Consider the following 16,674-nt stretch of genomic DNA (forward strand, 5'->3'; position numbering starts at 1 on the left):
ATATAAGCAACATATATGGTATGCTTATAGGAAGAAATAATCTGTACTAATGATAGTGAACCTATGCCACAGGTGGTACGCAGAGCTCTCTCTGCAAGTAAGCCATCCATCAGGCCAGGCCAGCTTCACCACCCATGCATGAGTGCCTCCCACCAGCCAGCAGGTCTTCCGTCCCTGCTGCGCATGTGTGAGGAGGAGGGGCACATCCAAAGGAATTATGCATGCATGAACGGGGGAGGGGAACAGACATGGGGGTGCTCGCATTGCATTTTGGGAGTTCCATTGCATAATATACACCCGAAACATCCATTTGGCCCTGCACCAACCTGGAAGCCAAAACGGGGCACAGGGGCACCACGGAAGGCTCCCCACACCTTATTTTGTGCCTGGAAGGCTTCCTGCACCAACGTGGAAGCCACAATTTGGAGCAGGATGCCACACAAGGCTCCCTCGGGCCCATTTTTAGCCTGGAAAGCCTCTTCCATCAACCTGGATGTCAAAATGGGGCACCGGGGCGCTGCAGGAGTCCCCCATGTGCCCCATTTTGGAACTAGAACATCTCCTGCACCAATCTGGAAGTCAAAAATGGATGAGGAAAGTGGGGCACATGAACGGGGACGTGTGTGAATGCACAGGGGAAGTGCATTCATGCATGGGAGATGTGCAGCCATGCATGGGGCACATGTGCTTGCATTGCATTTGGGGGTTCATAGGCCCATGCTTGCACTTTGGGCATCAAAAAGGCCAGCCATCCCTGATCTGTAAAGTACTGCACATGAAGACTCCATTCTATAAGAAGATATAAGAGATTAAAAGAAAAGTAAAATGGAAAAAAATCCAAAATTTCACGGAAAAAAAATCCAACATTTTACGGAAAAGAAATCCAAACTTTCACAGAAAAAAAATTCCAAAATTTCAACAGAGGAAAATACGGGCTGATTTTAGCACAATCATCAAAAGAAGGATTGCCTTAAACAAGGAGGACATATGTCAACAAATGTCAACATCAGGCAAGAAAGGACAAGAATGACATATTAATCAAAAATGTCAACAAAGAACACAAAATAACAAAGAAAAGGAAATGAGGAATCTGTTTAAGAGGAACTAAAACCATCATCAAAAAATTTATAGTTCATGTTGGGCCATTCAGCAAAGGTGAAAAGAGATTTCATAGATTTCACTTCCAAACAAAGTAGTATAGAAATATACTGCTCAAAAAAAAAAAGGGGAACACTTAAACAACAGAATATACCTCCAACTAAATCAAACTTCTGTCAAATCAAACTGTCCACTTAGGGAGCAACACTGATTGACAATCAATTTCATTTTGTAGTTAGCACATTCAACTTTGTACAGAACAAAGTATTCAATGGGAATACAGTATTTCATTCATTCAGATCTAGGATGTGTTATTTGAGTGTTCCCTTTATTTTTTTTGTGCAGTGTATTTTAAATACATAAATATCAAAATCTTTTACAAGTAATATTATAGATTGACAGGAATACCTGTAAAAAACAAAATACATTCAAGAACCAATTCTATAAGAGAATGAGACCCGACAGGCAACAGATCTGCTGTAATAAAGTACCACATGCAGATGAAATATCCACTGAACTGTTTAAAGCTAAAGGCAAAGAGATATATTGAATCGCAAATAAATCCAGGTCAAAAAATACGGAACAACGCAAAGTGCAGATTAGAAAGCAGCAGTAATAGTAATAGCTACAAATTACTGAGCCTATTTTCACCACATTTTGCTTAACATAGAAACATAGAAGATTGACGGCAGAAAAAGAACTCATGGTCCATCTAGTCTGCCCTTATACTATTTCCTGTATTTTATCTTAGGATGGAGATATGTTTATCCCAGGCATGTTTAAATTCAGTTACTGTGGATTTACAACCACATCTGCTGGAAGTTTGTTCTAAGCATCTACTACTCTTTCAGTAAAATAAGATTTTCTCATGTTGCCTCTGATCTTTCCCCCAACTAACCTCAGATTGTGCCTCCTTGTTCTTGTGTCCACTTTCCTATTAAAAACACTTCCCTCCTGAACCTTATTTAACCCTTTAACATATTGAAATGTTTCGATCCTGTCCCCCCTTTCCCTTCTGTCCTCCAGACTATACAGATTGAGTTCATGAAGTCTTTCCTGATAGGTTTTATGCTTAAGACCTTCCACCATTCTTGTAGCCCATCTTTGGACCCATTCAATTTCACAATATTGGAGAAAGATCTTATGGAGATAATACCAGAATGTAGAACATGTTAACATTAATAGCTAAACCTTTAAATAGAGAAAGAATTATTTTATGTCACTTTTCGTAACATAACTCTGGGCGGTGCACAATAAAACTGCCCATGAAATATAGATGAGACAAGTGGAAACTGCAAAGCCTGGGAGTGAGAAAACCCTTTTTAGCCAAAAACAAGAAAAGACCCAGCCCTGCTTTCAACCCAAGGCCAGGGGGAAAACTAAGTTTTAAACACGAGCAAGTTGAGAGGTCAAATGCATGTTGAGATGGTTGAGGTGATCCCAGGTGATCCCAGGTGCCATTACAGACAAGGCACAATTCCCAGGTCCCACCAGATGGCACTGCTTAATAGGGGGAGCCTGGGGGATGCCCACTCTGCTCAACCATACCTGCTTTCCTTTCAGAAAAATAACAGAAGAATCAACAGAAATGAGAATCAGAACCAACTTCCTGATGAGCAAGAAGCTACTCTAAGAATTAATTTAGAAGAAAACTCAGTAGTTCACAATAAGTAAAACAATGTGATAAGTTTACACATTTTCCCAAGACTGCATAATTTACACAGTAAGCACACATTTGGAATGGCTGGGTGAAACCAATATGTATGTTTGCATGTACAATAGCTCTACCTATTGAGTAGCACAGCCAGTTAAGTCTTTATATAGATTTATGCTCCAGTGTTTAAATTCAATGCTTTTTCCTTCTGGAGCAGTTTTTCCATTGCTAATCTGTCCTGTAAAAATAGGACAATTGTATTATATTGCTTATTTAAATACTATTTATTTATTATTTATTTATTTTATTTATTGAATTTGTATGCCATAGCATAGACTGTGGTCAATATGTACACTGTAGTATATACATAAATACAAATGTATTTATTTATTTATTTTATTTATTGGATTTGTATGCCGCCCTTCTCCGCAGACTCGGGGCGGCATACAAATTTAGTGCATTTGTATACCATAGACTGCAGTCAATCAGTCTTGGAATATATAAAGTCCGATGGCTCTCTATAGGGAGGAAGCAAAAACTAAAAAACATTGAACATGAGAGTTTTTATGTTTGGCAGGTTGAAAGACGAAGACAACAGGCTAGATTGATGGACAAGATCAAACAAGCTACAGGAATGTTCCAGGGGTGAATTACACCTTATTATTGCAGCTAGGGTAGGATGGTTCATGCAGTCACTCCGGATTAAAACCAACTTGATTACACCTAAAAAGTAACTAAATCGCACAAAGAAGCAAAACAATCAGTTTTGGGGGCGTCCATTCTCTTAAAAGTGAGTTTATATACCTCTATGTTCTTTAGTGAACAACTGCGATGATTCACATGGGAATAAAGACAAGGCATAAGAATAAGGGGCCTCCTTATTTATAATCACAGAGCAATGTAGTCAAATAACTTCATTTTGTTCAGATTTCTAAACAATAACGCCTAATCCCTGTATAGCACAGGCACAAAGCCCAATATTTTAACTAGAGAGGACCATCGCTAAACATGCATTCACCTTGGGTGGCTTGAAGGTATTTCGGGGAGGAGGCAGCTTCCAATTAGATGGGATCCTCCACAAAGGCTTCACTTTAATGTCTTCATAGGGATTCTCTTTTGCAGGATCTAGAAAAAAGAATTATTTTGAAGCAGAGCATTGGTCAGTGATGGTCAGGTGCAGAAAGAGCATGCACGCATGCTATCGCACATGCATGAGTGCCCACACCCATAATTCAATGCCTGGGGAGGGCGAAAACAGCTTCCCCTGCTCCCGGAGGCCCTCTGGAGGCCGGAAACGGCCTGTTTCTCAACTTCTGGCTGGCCCAATAGGCTTGTGTATCACCCTCCTCAGGCTCCAAAGGCTTCCCTTGAGTCAGGGAAGGGTAAAAGCGCCCTCCCCCATGCCTCCAGAGGCTCTCTGGAAGCCAAAAACACCTTCCCAGAGCCTCTGTGCAAGCCAAAAATTAGCTGGCCAGCACACACATGCACATTGGAGCTGAGCTAGAGCTACAGCTCGTGTGCCAGCAGATATGGCTCCGCATGCCACCTGTGGCCCCCGTACCATAGGTTCGCCATCACTGGCACAGGTGGACAAACCAACCCCATATATTTGCCAATTCCTATTTTTCCTTAGGCACAAACTGGCATCAAGTTATTACCCAGCGTGTGACAAATAGAGGATTGAAAGCAAATCCCCAAATTAACTGTCTTTAATTTCTAGCTTCCCATTGGAGGAACTGTGCATATTCATCAGATATCTTTGAATACACCTGCAAAGAAAATCAGCATATGTGTTCTGGAATTCTCTAGGACTGAACCGTAGCAGTTACTTTTCATTCAGAAGGCTGTTTCTGGTTTCTTTCACATAGATCTGGAATCTTACCAATAATATCCTCATAGAGGTTGTCCTCTGACTGCGTGCAATAGAGACAGACACGTGCGGTGCCATTTAGCTCTTCGTGCAGCTTTTGGTACTCGATGGCTGCTAGTCTGTTTCGATAACTTTGGATGTCCTCAAATTCAAAGGACTTTCTATAAATAAGAATAGGATATGTTATCACACATCGTAGATGCAGAAGCAAGCGCAGCTATTTACTAGCTTTTTTTAAACCGAGCTACCTAGGAATAGATGCATTTTTTTAAAAGTTAAAATATACTTATCTATATATAAATAATAATAGGTATATAAATAATAGGTATGTACAAAATTGTGCTTGGAACGTTTTAGGAAATAAAATTATGTGCACAATTTTGGAAAATCTGTCTTTCTCAATCTTCCACCAGCAATGTAGAATTATTATTATTATTATTATTATTATTATTATTATTATTATTAATTAGATTTGTATGCCGCCCCTCTCCGTAGACTCGGGTGAAAGTGAAAGAATGAAAGAAGCGAAGGAGCCATCAAAGATAATTTGACTTGATACAAAGGCACAGTTTATTTAACCAAGCCACACCTGAAAGTGTTTCAGTTACATAATACAAACCATGAAATATAGTTTGCAAACCACAAAAATTGGAGAGTCACAATACTTTAAAACACACCAATTTTTTAATTGGTTTTATATTTATTCTTCTAAGGAAAAAGAAGGGAACTTAGATACTACAGTAGTTCCCTTGAATCTGGTGTCCCCTTGATTTTGCTAGACAATCAAATAATAGTACCATCAGCAATATTGTAAGTATATGTTAGATCTATATTCCATATCATTTTAATGTAGGACTGAAACAGCAAAACTGAAATGATAGGACCAATCCCATAGTATCATTTTCTCCAAGACAAAACATGAGGAAATCTGAAAACCAGAATTCATTGCCTGTAAATAAATAATGAATGAGAGATATATTCTATGTAAAACTACTGGTTATACTCAGCTACTTTACAATACTATTCCATGCAGGGTAGTTCTCAACTGGTTGTTTTAGAACAATTTAAGAGTTATGATGATCTTGAAACCTGTGTTTTATGGCTCCGAAAGCACTTTTATTTTATTTGTTTGTTTGTTTGTTTGTTTGTTTGTTTGATTGATTGGATTTCTGGCTATTGTAAAATGGTGTTGCCCATGAGTCCACGGAGAGGGGCGGCATACAAATCCAATAAATAAATACATAAATAAATAAAATAAATGATAAAGTGACTGTATTTTGGGGGGTTGGTAACCGAATTGCCACTATGACCGGTTGCAGCACCCTGCAGTCACATGCCGCAATTTATAACAATTTTTGCAGTTTGTGGCAGTTTTTGTTGGTTTCTGGCAAAAAAAGGCCCATTCAGAAGAATGGTTTCACTTAACGAATGTGATGTTCATTTAGCAGTTATGTGATTGTCTGACAATTACTGTGAAAAATGTCAAAAACCTGTGTTTATTTATATGTGCAACTGGACATGACCTAAATGATTTACAGCCAGGTTTCCAGTCCCCAATTTGATGGTAAACTGCGGGCTACCTGTTATATTAAATATAGTATAAATATTATACTTAATATAATGTAATTGAATTGATTTAATTTCATTTAGATTATGATGGATTAAGGTAAAACAGAAGGAGGACTAGAATCATTCTCATTGCAGGACTTGAAACTGACTGATTTGTTTGTTTTTTGCTAGTTGATGACATGCAAAAAAGGAAAGATAGGAAAGTTAGATGAATCAGTCAATCTCTCTGCCCATCACACATTGCATATGTATAACCAAGACAATACCATGGGCAACAGAGACAGGATAAGGATTGGCAATGGCAATAGGGGCAGAAAATATCAGGGACCACCTTCTGCTGCACGAATCCCAGCGACCAGTTAGGTCCCACAGAGTGGGTCTTCTCCGGGTCCCGTCAACTAAACAATATCGCTTGGCGGGACCCAGGGGAAGAGCCTTCTCTGTGGCGGCCCCAGCCCTCTGGAACCAACTCCCCCCCAGAGATTAGAATTGCCCCCACCTTCCTTTCCTTTTGTAAGCTGCTTAAAACCCACCACTGCCGCCAGGCATGGGGGAACGGAGATACTCTTTCCCCCTAGGCCTTTACAATTTTATGCATGGTATGTCTGTAAGTATGTTTGGTTTTATAATAAGGGTTTTTAACTGTTTTAATATTGGATTGTTATACGCTGTTTTTATTACTGTTGTTAGCCGCCCCGAGTCTACGGAGAGGGGCGGCATACAAATCCAATAAATAAGTAAGTAAGTAAGTAAGTAAGTAAGTAAGGAAGGAAGGAAGGAAGGAAGGAAGGAAGGAAGGAAGGAAGTAAATAAATAAATAAATAAATAAATAAATAATGTCAGTATAATTTTCTGCCAACTTAAAGGATCAACAGATAATTAATTAATTCAACAGAGGGGAATAGCTTTTAGTGCACGATATGAACCATATCAGTGATAGCGTTCCTATTATCCTTCATTTCACATGATCAAAAATGTGAAATATATCTGCAATTTCTGCAAAGTGTTGGCTTTTCATGCCAATTTCTATACACACTAATAAAATATTCCACTTTAAAATAAATTTCTGCACCAGGATAATCCACATCATGCATTAATGTTGAGTTTGACAGATATTTATCTTTCAAAAAGAGTAATATCAAGGTCTGCCTACCCATTTTTAGTCTCATTTTATAATCACATAGCTTCCTCTTACATAGCAATAAATGAAATGTTTTCATTTTCAAAGATGAAATTCTATTTTAATGCAATACTTTGCATGCCAAAGATCAAAAAATAAAGGCACATTCTATAAAGCACCTACCAGGATAAATGTTAATACACAGTTTTGAAATAAAAATAATAATGTTTTTTTCATTCATGTGCTCCATTCCAATGAATAAAATTATGTAATTAAATGGAAGCAATTTTCTAAATGGAAAAATGTTTTGTTTTCTCAAGAATTATGAAAGCTTCCTCATTAAGGTTTACATTAGGAAAAATGACCCAAAGTGGATGACTTACTGATTGACTGATTATGTGCACTAGCAAATCGGTGTTGATTCTTAGCAATAAAATAATGATGGTGATAATAATTTAGTGACACTGGACAGGTTGCAAATTGTTAAAATCATTTAAGAACAAGTAAAAATACAAGAAACACAAAACAAATAATCAAACTTGGCAGAGAAAATAAATCCAGTTGGGAACAAGGAAAAGGAAGAAAAATGGTGTCCATCGTCTTTCCAAAGTTCTGGGGAAAGAGCCACTTCTTCAGGGCTCTTCAAAATAGAGTGAGGGTAGCAGTTAAAACTCTTTTGGGAAAGGCTCATGTCAGAGAGCAGGCACTGCAATAGAGAAGGCAGACTTCTGGGATCATGAAAGATGACATTGTTTAATCCAGTGTTTCCCAACCTTGGCAACCTGAAGATATCTGGACTTCAACTCCCAGAATTCCCCAGCCAGCATTCGCTGGCTGGGGAATTCTGGGAGTTGAAGTCCAGATATCTTCAAGTTGCCAAGGTTGGGAAACACTGGTTTAATCAACAGAACCCTCAACATCCCAACCCAACCAGATCAAATCAACTGGAAAGATATAATGGGTGGTTCCTCAAGTAACCAGAACATTTGCCATGCAGCCCTTATACTGTAGGTCAGTGATGGCGAACCTATGACACGGGTGCCACAGGTGGCACGCACAGCCATATCTGCTGGCACGCGAGCTGTTGCCCTAGCTCAGCTCCAACGTGCATGTGTGTGCTGGCCCGCTGATTTTTGGCTTGCACAGAGGCTCTGGGAGGGTGTTTTTGACTTCCGGAGAGCCTCCTGGGTGATGGGGGAGGGTGTTTTTAACCCCACCCACAGCTCCAGGGAAGCCTTTGGAGCCTAGGGAGGGTGAAATACAAGCCTACTGTGCCCACCAGAAGTTGGGGAACAAGCCATTTCCAGCCTCCAGGGGGCCTCCCGGGGGCAGAGGAAGCTGTTTTCACCCTCCCCAGGCATTGAATTATGGGTGTGGACATTCACACATGTGTGATAGCGTACACACAGGCTCTTTCGGCATCCGAGGAAAAAAAAGGCTTGCCATCACTGCTGTAGCTGGTGACCAGCATCTTCAATCATACCTGGAAGGAAATTGGCAGCTCATGAAGTGTTACAAGGGCGTACCAAGGCTGTCACACTGCTATATTCCGGTTACTTTCCGGGCAACCCCGTATAGAGCACCACATACATAGATTTTCTCCACAAATGACTTACTGCTCCAGAAGGTTGCAGTCTTAATCACTGCTTGTAACAAACAGAGCAAACTATGTTCAGCTGCAACTCACCTCTTAGACCTGCCTCGGATTCCTCTGCTGCCCGTTCTATGGTCAGACTCACGGGAGGCAGTTGCAGGATAGCTCCCATTACACAGCTGTTCCAGTGGCTTCTTGTTGCTGTGGTATCCATTAGACAAGTTTGCCTGGTCCTTCTCAGAATGGTAACGGAAAGTCCTCTGCGGTTTGGGCACTGGGTTGATGGCTGGCTGCCTTTCCTGACTTTCCACATCACAATATATTGTCTCCAGGCTCTTTGCTAGAGCTACATTCAGCTCCTTCTCTGTCGAACCACAGCTTTCCCGTTTCCTCTTTAAGTCCAGTGCAACAGAAGCGTCTTCATCAAAAGGAAGAGTTTCTATCTGTTTCCATAGGCCCCGTGAGGTGTAGAAATTCCCAGGGGGCAGCCTCTCCCGTGGCCATTCTGTAGCATCGGCTGCTTCGGATAAAGTGTCCCTCGAAAGTTGCTCCACCGAATGGTTTCTGGAAATCTCTCGGAAGTGGTGGTCATCGTCCTCCTCCTCTTCCTCCTCCTCGGTCACAGAGCCAAGATTAGAGTTTTCCCAGAAATCCAAACCTAAACGCTGAACATTCGCTTCTATACTCTCGTCCGGTGCAGGAGCTGATGGCTTTTCCCTGCTGTCGAGGCCATACCTGACCCCAAATTCCTTCAGTTTCTGCCTTTCTTCTTGGCAAACCCCTTTTGTCCGACCTTCCCACTGAGAAATCTTTTGCTTTATGTTCCGGCAGTGGCTACGGGACAGTGTTTGCACAGCCGTACGGGAAAAACTGGTATCTATACTCCCCGTGGGGTGCATGGCAGGCAAGCTCAAGTCACAGGAGCCCCATCACAGCATGCTGCCTTTGTATATATATATATATATTAGAGGTTAGAGAATTTCCAAAACTCAAACTCCTTTTGGTTAATTATATCCAGTTTGTGGAATGATCCAACTTTTGTAGAAAGAAGGGTATCTTGATGCTATACTGTAGAAAAAGAGACAAAGGACATTTATCAAAAGAGCTAAAAGGCCCAATTAAATTATTATTATTATTTATTAGATTTGTATGCCGCCCCTCTCCAAAGACTCAGGGCGGCTCACAGAACACAATAGAAAAACGATATAATAAGGTTTATAATAAAACAATAATAATAAGGGCTTTTAGTTGTCTTAGTATTGGATTGTTACATGCTGTTTTTATCATTGTTGTTAGCCGCCCCGAGTCTACGGAGAGGGACGGCATACAAATCCAATTAATAATAATAATAATAATAATAATAATAATAATAATAATAATAATAATAACAACAATAAGTGTACAAATCTAATAATTAAAAACTATAAGCTAAAATCACATTACATGAAAAAGTAGTCAATAACTCAATCACATCCATTCCACACATAACATTTAATGGTCAGAAAAGGGGGGCATAATGTCACAATAAATTATTTTCCACAAGACTCACTTATTTTATTTATTTATTTGATTAGACTTCTATGGTGCCCAATCCCAATGGGTCCCCGGGCGGCTGTTATTAAAAACGAACTAAAAATTATTCTGATCTTCTCTCCTTATACTGCAGAGCAACAGACCTAGATTTACAACTAATTCACTGATTAAAAATGTGTGACCTTTTAATTATTTTTCACTCAGTGAGAGCTAGTTTGGTGTAGTGGTTAGCGCATCAGACCAGAAATCAGGCGATCTTGAGTTCCAGTCGTACCTTAGGCACAAAGACAACTGAGTGACCTTGGGAGATCGGCTCTTTCTCATCCCTACAAAAGAGGTGACGGCAAATTACTTCTTAAAAACCTTGTCAAGAAAACTGCAGGGATTTGTCCAGATAGTCTCTGAGAATTGAACACTATGAAATGGAAAAAGAATATATACACAGAAGCGGCAAGTAATACAAGCATTTTAGCAACTAAATTTGTACGATGTACATTCATCTGATTAACAAAGATACATTTTAAATATCTCAGTAGTTATTCTTAACATGTTCTACTGTATGTTCTATATTTGTGATACTATTAAAACGGTGTTAAAAGAAAAAGAAGCTCAATGTAGTCTTGTGTGTGAGAGAATTGGTTTTATATCAACCTATAATCTTGCTCCAAATCTAGAAATTCTGCACTTGGTTGAAGTCAGGAATATAGGTAAGAAAATCTGATCTACAGAAATGAGCTCAGCCACAAATGAATGGCTCATTTGGCCCAGATACTAAACGTTCCCCCACCTTGTAGAGTTGAGAATCAAATTGCAGCAAATTTGAGAACAAAGTAAAAGGTAACTACTACTACTACTATTGTCTTGGACGTTCGAACAGTAGTTGCAGAAAAATTACCCAGTTAAAATCAAACACTTCAACAGAACAAGTCATAGGATTGGAAGCGCATACTTATTAGAGTTGAAGCTGATAGAGATCTATGTTGTGATGTCTAGCTCTTGCAAACTGGACTCTTCTCAGCATCAACCAAATCTCCAAGATAATTTATAGCCTCAAGCTATGGCTATGAATAAAGAATAAGATGAGTACCATGGAAAGACTTTATTGCTTCACCGTGCAATTTCTCCCACCTATGCTGATCAGCTGTTAGTCTGTCTGTCTTTGAATTCACCCCCACAAAACATTTGTGCAAAGTGAGGAGTGAGACTGACAGATGGCTAAACACATCAGCCTACCTTTGTGTCAAAACTTGTCTCTTGCCCTACTTCAGCCCTATTCTAGATGAAGGAAAATGATTGATAGGAGCTCAGTCAGTAATGTTTTTCAGGCAGGAAAGGAAATAAAATGAGGAAAATGCTTTCCGTTAAAATGCCCTGGACGCTTCAAATGAAGACTCCACCATTTGATGGCAGACCGGAATAAGCGAAATAGGAATTTGAAGTAAAGGCAGCAGGTGTTGTTTTCTGCAGCTTGTCACAGGTTGTTTGATAATATTTAAAGCAGCAGAATAGAATAGAATAGAATAGAATAATTTTTTAAATACCTGGTGTAGAAGGAAGATAAGGTGAAGGAAAATAAGGTAAGAAGAGAACACAGTTGGTAAGTTGACCACACATCCTGTCCTGCTGAGAAAAAAAGCGGATTGATTGACAGAACTTGAGCTTTTACAGTATGGGCTCAGTCCTGATTGGCTGACAGATGGAGGTCAACCCACCGACTGTGGAATCTCCTATAGGCTGGAGAATAGAATATAATTCTTTATGGGCCAAGTGTGATTGGACTCACAAGGAATTTGTCATTGGTGCAAAAGCTCTCAGTGTACATAAAAGAAAATATACATTTGTCAAGAATCATGAGGTACAACACTTAATGATTATCATAAGGGTCAAATAAGCAATGAAAAAACAATTATTATTAATAAAAATCTTAGGATGCAAGCAACTGGTTACAGCCATACAGTCCTAAGTGGGAGGAAATGGGCGATAGGAATGATGAGAAAAAAACTAGTAGTAATAGTAGTGCAGACTTAGTAAATAGTTTGACAGTGTTGAGGGAATTATTTGTTTAGTAGAGTAATGGCGCTTGGGAAAAAACTGTTGATGTGTCTAGTTGTCTTGTCTAGTGCTCTGTAGCGACTTTGTTTTACAAAATCAATATACAGTATAAGCAATAAGTACAGTCACACTGTAAATAAGTACTAACACACTCCAAAGCATCTAAATTCGAAGCACTGCTAGGTTCTAGAATTTATACTCATTTTATGGTTTGCTACATGAGCCAACCAGCAACTGACAAAAGTCACTGCCATCACTCTTTCCACTTGCTGAGATCTGAAGCTGCTATAACTGAAGAAGGACATGAAGGAACATTGTACCAAAATTAAGAAAACCCTTTACTCTTGGAGTTTTCAGAAGATAAATGATTGCCATAGTTTTATTTGACAAAGTCCAGCTCTGTGACAGCTTCAATCCCAAATTACGCTTATTTTTCCCTTTTAAGAAAAAAAGGATTATTTTAATCCCTGCAAATCTTAACATACTTATTTTGTTCTTTGATGCTCCCCTCCAAATAGATAAAAAGGGCGCTACATATTTTGGCTCTTGGAGACATCACTGCATATATCCTCTGCAGTCTTTAGAGCAGTGTTTCCCAACCTTGGCAACTTGAAGGTATTTGGACTTCAACTCCCAGAATTCCCCAGCCAGGGAATTCTGGGAGTTGAAGTCCAGATACCTTCAAGTTGCCAAGGTTGGGAAACACTGCTTTAGAGGACCAAAAATGATGTTGAAGGTAGCCCTTGCATGCAAAAACTTGCCAATATCAGATATAGGTGGATATTGAGATGAGGTTTCCAAATGGAAAAATCCTGTATCAATGGCCTTAATCTAATTCTTATCTGTTATATAGTGTTATCAGTGATAGAAAATACTGTAAAATTAGTAAAGAATTCCTAGACCTCTAGCCCCTAAAGACACCCCAAGCCTGCCCCAAATATCATTGCCATAATCCATAGAGATCCCACAGAATTTCACAATGCTCATCCTGGTACCTCTCTCATTCTTTCAGGCAGTTCTGTTCCCATGAACAATTCAATCTGTCTACTCTACCATTAAGAATCAGAGTAAGAACCAAGTATAAATCTGTCTGGAAATGTATAGGAACCTAATCTACCCTGTTCTACATGCATTTTGTCTACATTCCTCCTGGCTTGATATAAGCAGCAACAAGGCCATTCTTCAGAGTAGGAAACTGGTATGAAGGGCTGATGATTTTCAAAAGATCCACGGAAATCAAAGAAGGAGACAAAAGTGTAACATCCAGGCCAGGGGGTAGAAATCACCTCACAAAGTGTGAAAAAATTCTAACCAGGATCCTCACACAGATGAAAAGAAAGTAGTGTTGCCTCTTTAATTCAGATATTTACAGTAACTCTTTCAGTGCTTCCCTGTCATTTCTCTTTTCAACGCCAGACTAACTCCTGCTTCAACCCACGTATTAGGTAATCCTGGGAATCTTTTTGGAGGCTTTTTTGATCTACCTTGCAGAGCAGGTGTCATACGATTGTAACATCCACTGATTCCGCTCATATAACTTAGTTAAATGAACTACGGTTTAATCAACCCTATTTCTCGGCTAGTACAGCATACTGAACTTAGCATAAAACTTATCAGGAAAGACTTAATTAACTCAATCTGTATAGTCAGGAGCAGTGTTTCCCAACCTTGGCAACTTGAAGATATCTGGACTTCAACTCCCAGAATTCCCCAGCCAGCATTTGCTGGCTGGGGAATTCTGGGAGCTGAAGTCCAAATACCTTCAAGTTGACAAGGTTGGGAAACACTGGTCTGGAGGACAGAAGGGAAAGGGGGGACATGATCGAAACATTTAAATATGTTAAAGGGTTAAATAAGGTTCAGGAGAGAAGTGTTTTTGATAGGAAAGGGAACACAAGAACAAGGGAGCACAATCTGAGGTTAGTTGGAGGAAAGATTAGAAGTACGGTAACGTGAGAAAATATTATTTTACTGAAAGAGTAGTAGATGCTTGGAACAAATTTCCAGCAGAGGTGGTTGGTAAATCCACAGTAACTGAATTTAAACATGTCTGGGATAAACATATATCCATCCTAAGACAAAATACAGGAAATAGTATAAGGGCAGACGAGATGGACCATGAGGTCTTTTTCTGCCCTCAATCTTCTATGTTTCTAACTACAAATTAATCACAGAAACATTGCTCATTTGACACACTAAATATATGGCTCTGTTTGTTGTAAAATACATCCATTGTGTCCACTTCATTAGTATGTAAATGTAAACCCAGGCAATCAAATTAATTCAATAACCTATTAACCTATTGAATGGGGTGAGGTATCATCAATATGCCGATGATACCCAGCTATAAATCTCCACCCCATGTCCAGTCAGCGAAGCAGTGGATGTGATGTGCCGGTGCCTGGAGGCTGTTGGGGCCTGGATGGGTGTCAACAAACTCAAACTCAACCCAGACAAGACGGAGTGGCTGTGGGTCTTGCCTCCCAAGGACAATTCCATCTGTCCGTCCATTACCCTGGGGGGGGAATCACTAACCCCCTCAGAGAGGGTCTGCAACTTGGGCGTACTCCTTGATCCACAGCTCACATTAGAGAAACATCTTTCAGCTGTGGCGAGGGGGGCGTTTGCCCAGGTTCGCCTGGTGCACCAGTTGCGGCCCTATCTGGACCGGGAGTCACTGCTCACAGTCACTCATGCCCTCATCACCTCGAGGCTCGACTACTGTAATGCTCTCTACATGGGGCTACCTTTGAAAAGTGTTCGGAAACTTCAGATCGTGCAGAATGCAGCTGCGAGAGCTATCATGGAGTTTCCTAAATATGCCCATGTCACACCAACACTCCGCAGTCTGCATTGGTTGCCGATCAGTTTCCGGTCACAATTCAAAGTGTTGGTTATGACCTATAAAGCCCTTCATGGCACAGGACCAGAATATCTCCGTTACCGCCTTCTGCCGCACGAATCCCAGCGACCAGTTAGGTCCCACAGAGTTGGCCTTCTTCAACTAAACAATGTCGTTTGGCGGGACCCAGGGGAAGAGCCTTCTCTGTGGTGGCCCCGACCCTTTGGAACCAACTCCCCCCAGATATCAGAGTTGCCCCCACCCTCCTAGCCTTTCGTAAGCTCCTTAAAACCCACCTCTGTCGTCAGGCATGGGGGAATTGATACTTTTCCCTCCCCCTAGGCTTATAAAATTTATGCATGGTATGCTAGTATGTATGATTGGTTTCTAAATTGGGGTTTTAAATTAACTTAAATATTAGATTTGTTTACATTGTATTATTAATGCTGTGAGCCGCCCCGAGTCTGCGGAGAGGGGCGGCATACAAATCTGATTAATGAATAAATAAATAAATATTTCTGAGCTAGTGCAGCATACTGAACTACAAATTAATCACAGAAACATTGCTCATAAGACTCACTAAATATATGGTTCTATTTGTTGTAAAATACATCCATTGTGACCATTTCAATAGTATGTAAATGTAAACCCAGGCAATCAGATTAATTCAATAACCCATGGAAGTGATGGTGAATCTTTCGGCACTGAGTACCAAAACCAGAACACGCATGATGCGCATGCCTGCATCTTAAAGTTTCTGGTGCACGCATGCACACAGGCCAGCTGGTCTTCAGGTTTCAAGTGCTCCGGCGCACTCAAAACCCAGCCGGCCACATGCATGCACACGCCAGAAACCAGAAGAGCCAACGGCGATGACACGCGTGTTCACAGAGGGGGCCCTGTATGCCAACTCTGCCACGTGTGCCATAGGTTTGCCATCACAGCCCCACGGGATAAAATGTGGTAGGAACAGATCATAAAACAATTACATGAAGTAGAAGGAGGTGATGGCAAATCACTGCTGAAAAACCTTGCCAAGAAAACCTGTCCAGCTGGTGTCTGGGAATCTTCCAGTGAATAATTGTTTTTTTAAAAAAGTGATGCGAGCAGGATTACAAAATCATGGAAGGATGAACTTTTTGAACACTGATATTAAAAAAAAGAGCTATTATAAAATCTTCTACTTAAATTCAACCACCACTGAAGTTTTTGTTTTAACGTGAGGAAATAGCATGTGCCCAAATTTAAGACAGCTCTAAACAAAAATAATTTTAAAAATATATATCTTTGTAAAATGCCGGAGGTCAGCTTTTGGTTCTCATTGCCTTTTCAGTGGATTCCT

General features: G+C 40.2%; 1 protein-coding gene across 3 annotated transcripts in view; it reads right to left on the bottom strand.

The window, feature by feature from the left end:
• Positions 1-16,674, bottom strand: part of DENND2C (DENN domain containing 2C) — a 91,978-nt gene that overhangs the window by 38,044 nt on the left and 37,260 nt on the right. For 2 of the 3 annotated variants that reach the window (XM_070745675.1, XM_070745677.1), the window contains exons 2-4: positions 8,999-9,973; positions 4,635-4,783; positions 3,771-3,877 (exon numbers count right to left, since the gene is read on the bottom strand). In XM_070745675.1, the coding sequence (XP_070601776.1) occupies positions 3,771-3,877; positions 4,635-4,783; positions 8,999-9,804 (1,062 nt within the window). In that variant the 5' untranslated portion in view covers positions 9,805-9,973. The remainder of the gene's footprint in view (positions 1-3,770; positions 3,878-4,634; positions 4,784-8,998; positions 9,974-16,674) is intronic. The other variant, XM_070745678.1, reaches the window with a different exon arrangement.

Source organism: Erythrolamprus reginae, chromosome 3 (assembly GCF_031021105.1).
Source record: "Erythrolamprus reginae isolate rEryReg1 chromosome 3, rEryReg1.hap1, whole genome shotgun sequence".
In the NCBI taxonomy this organism is placed as follows: domain Eukaryota; kingdom Metazoa; phylum Chordata; class Lepidosauria; order Squamata; family Dipsadidae; genus Erythrolamprus; species Erythrolamprus reginae.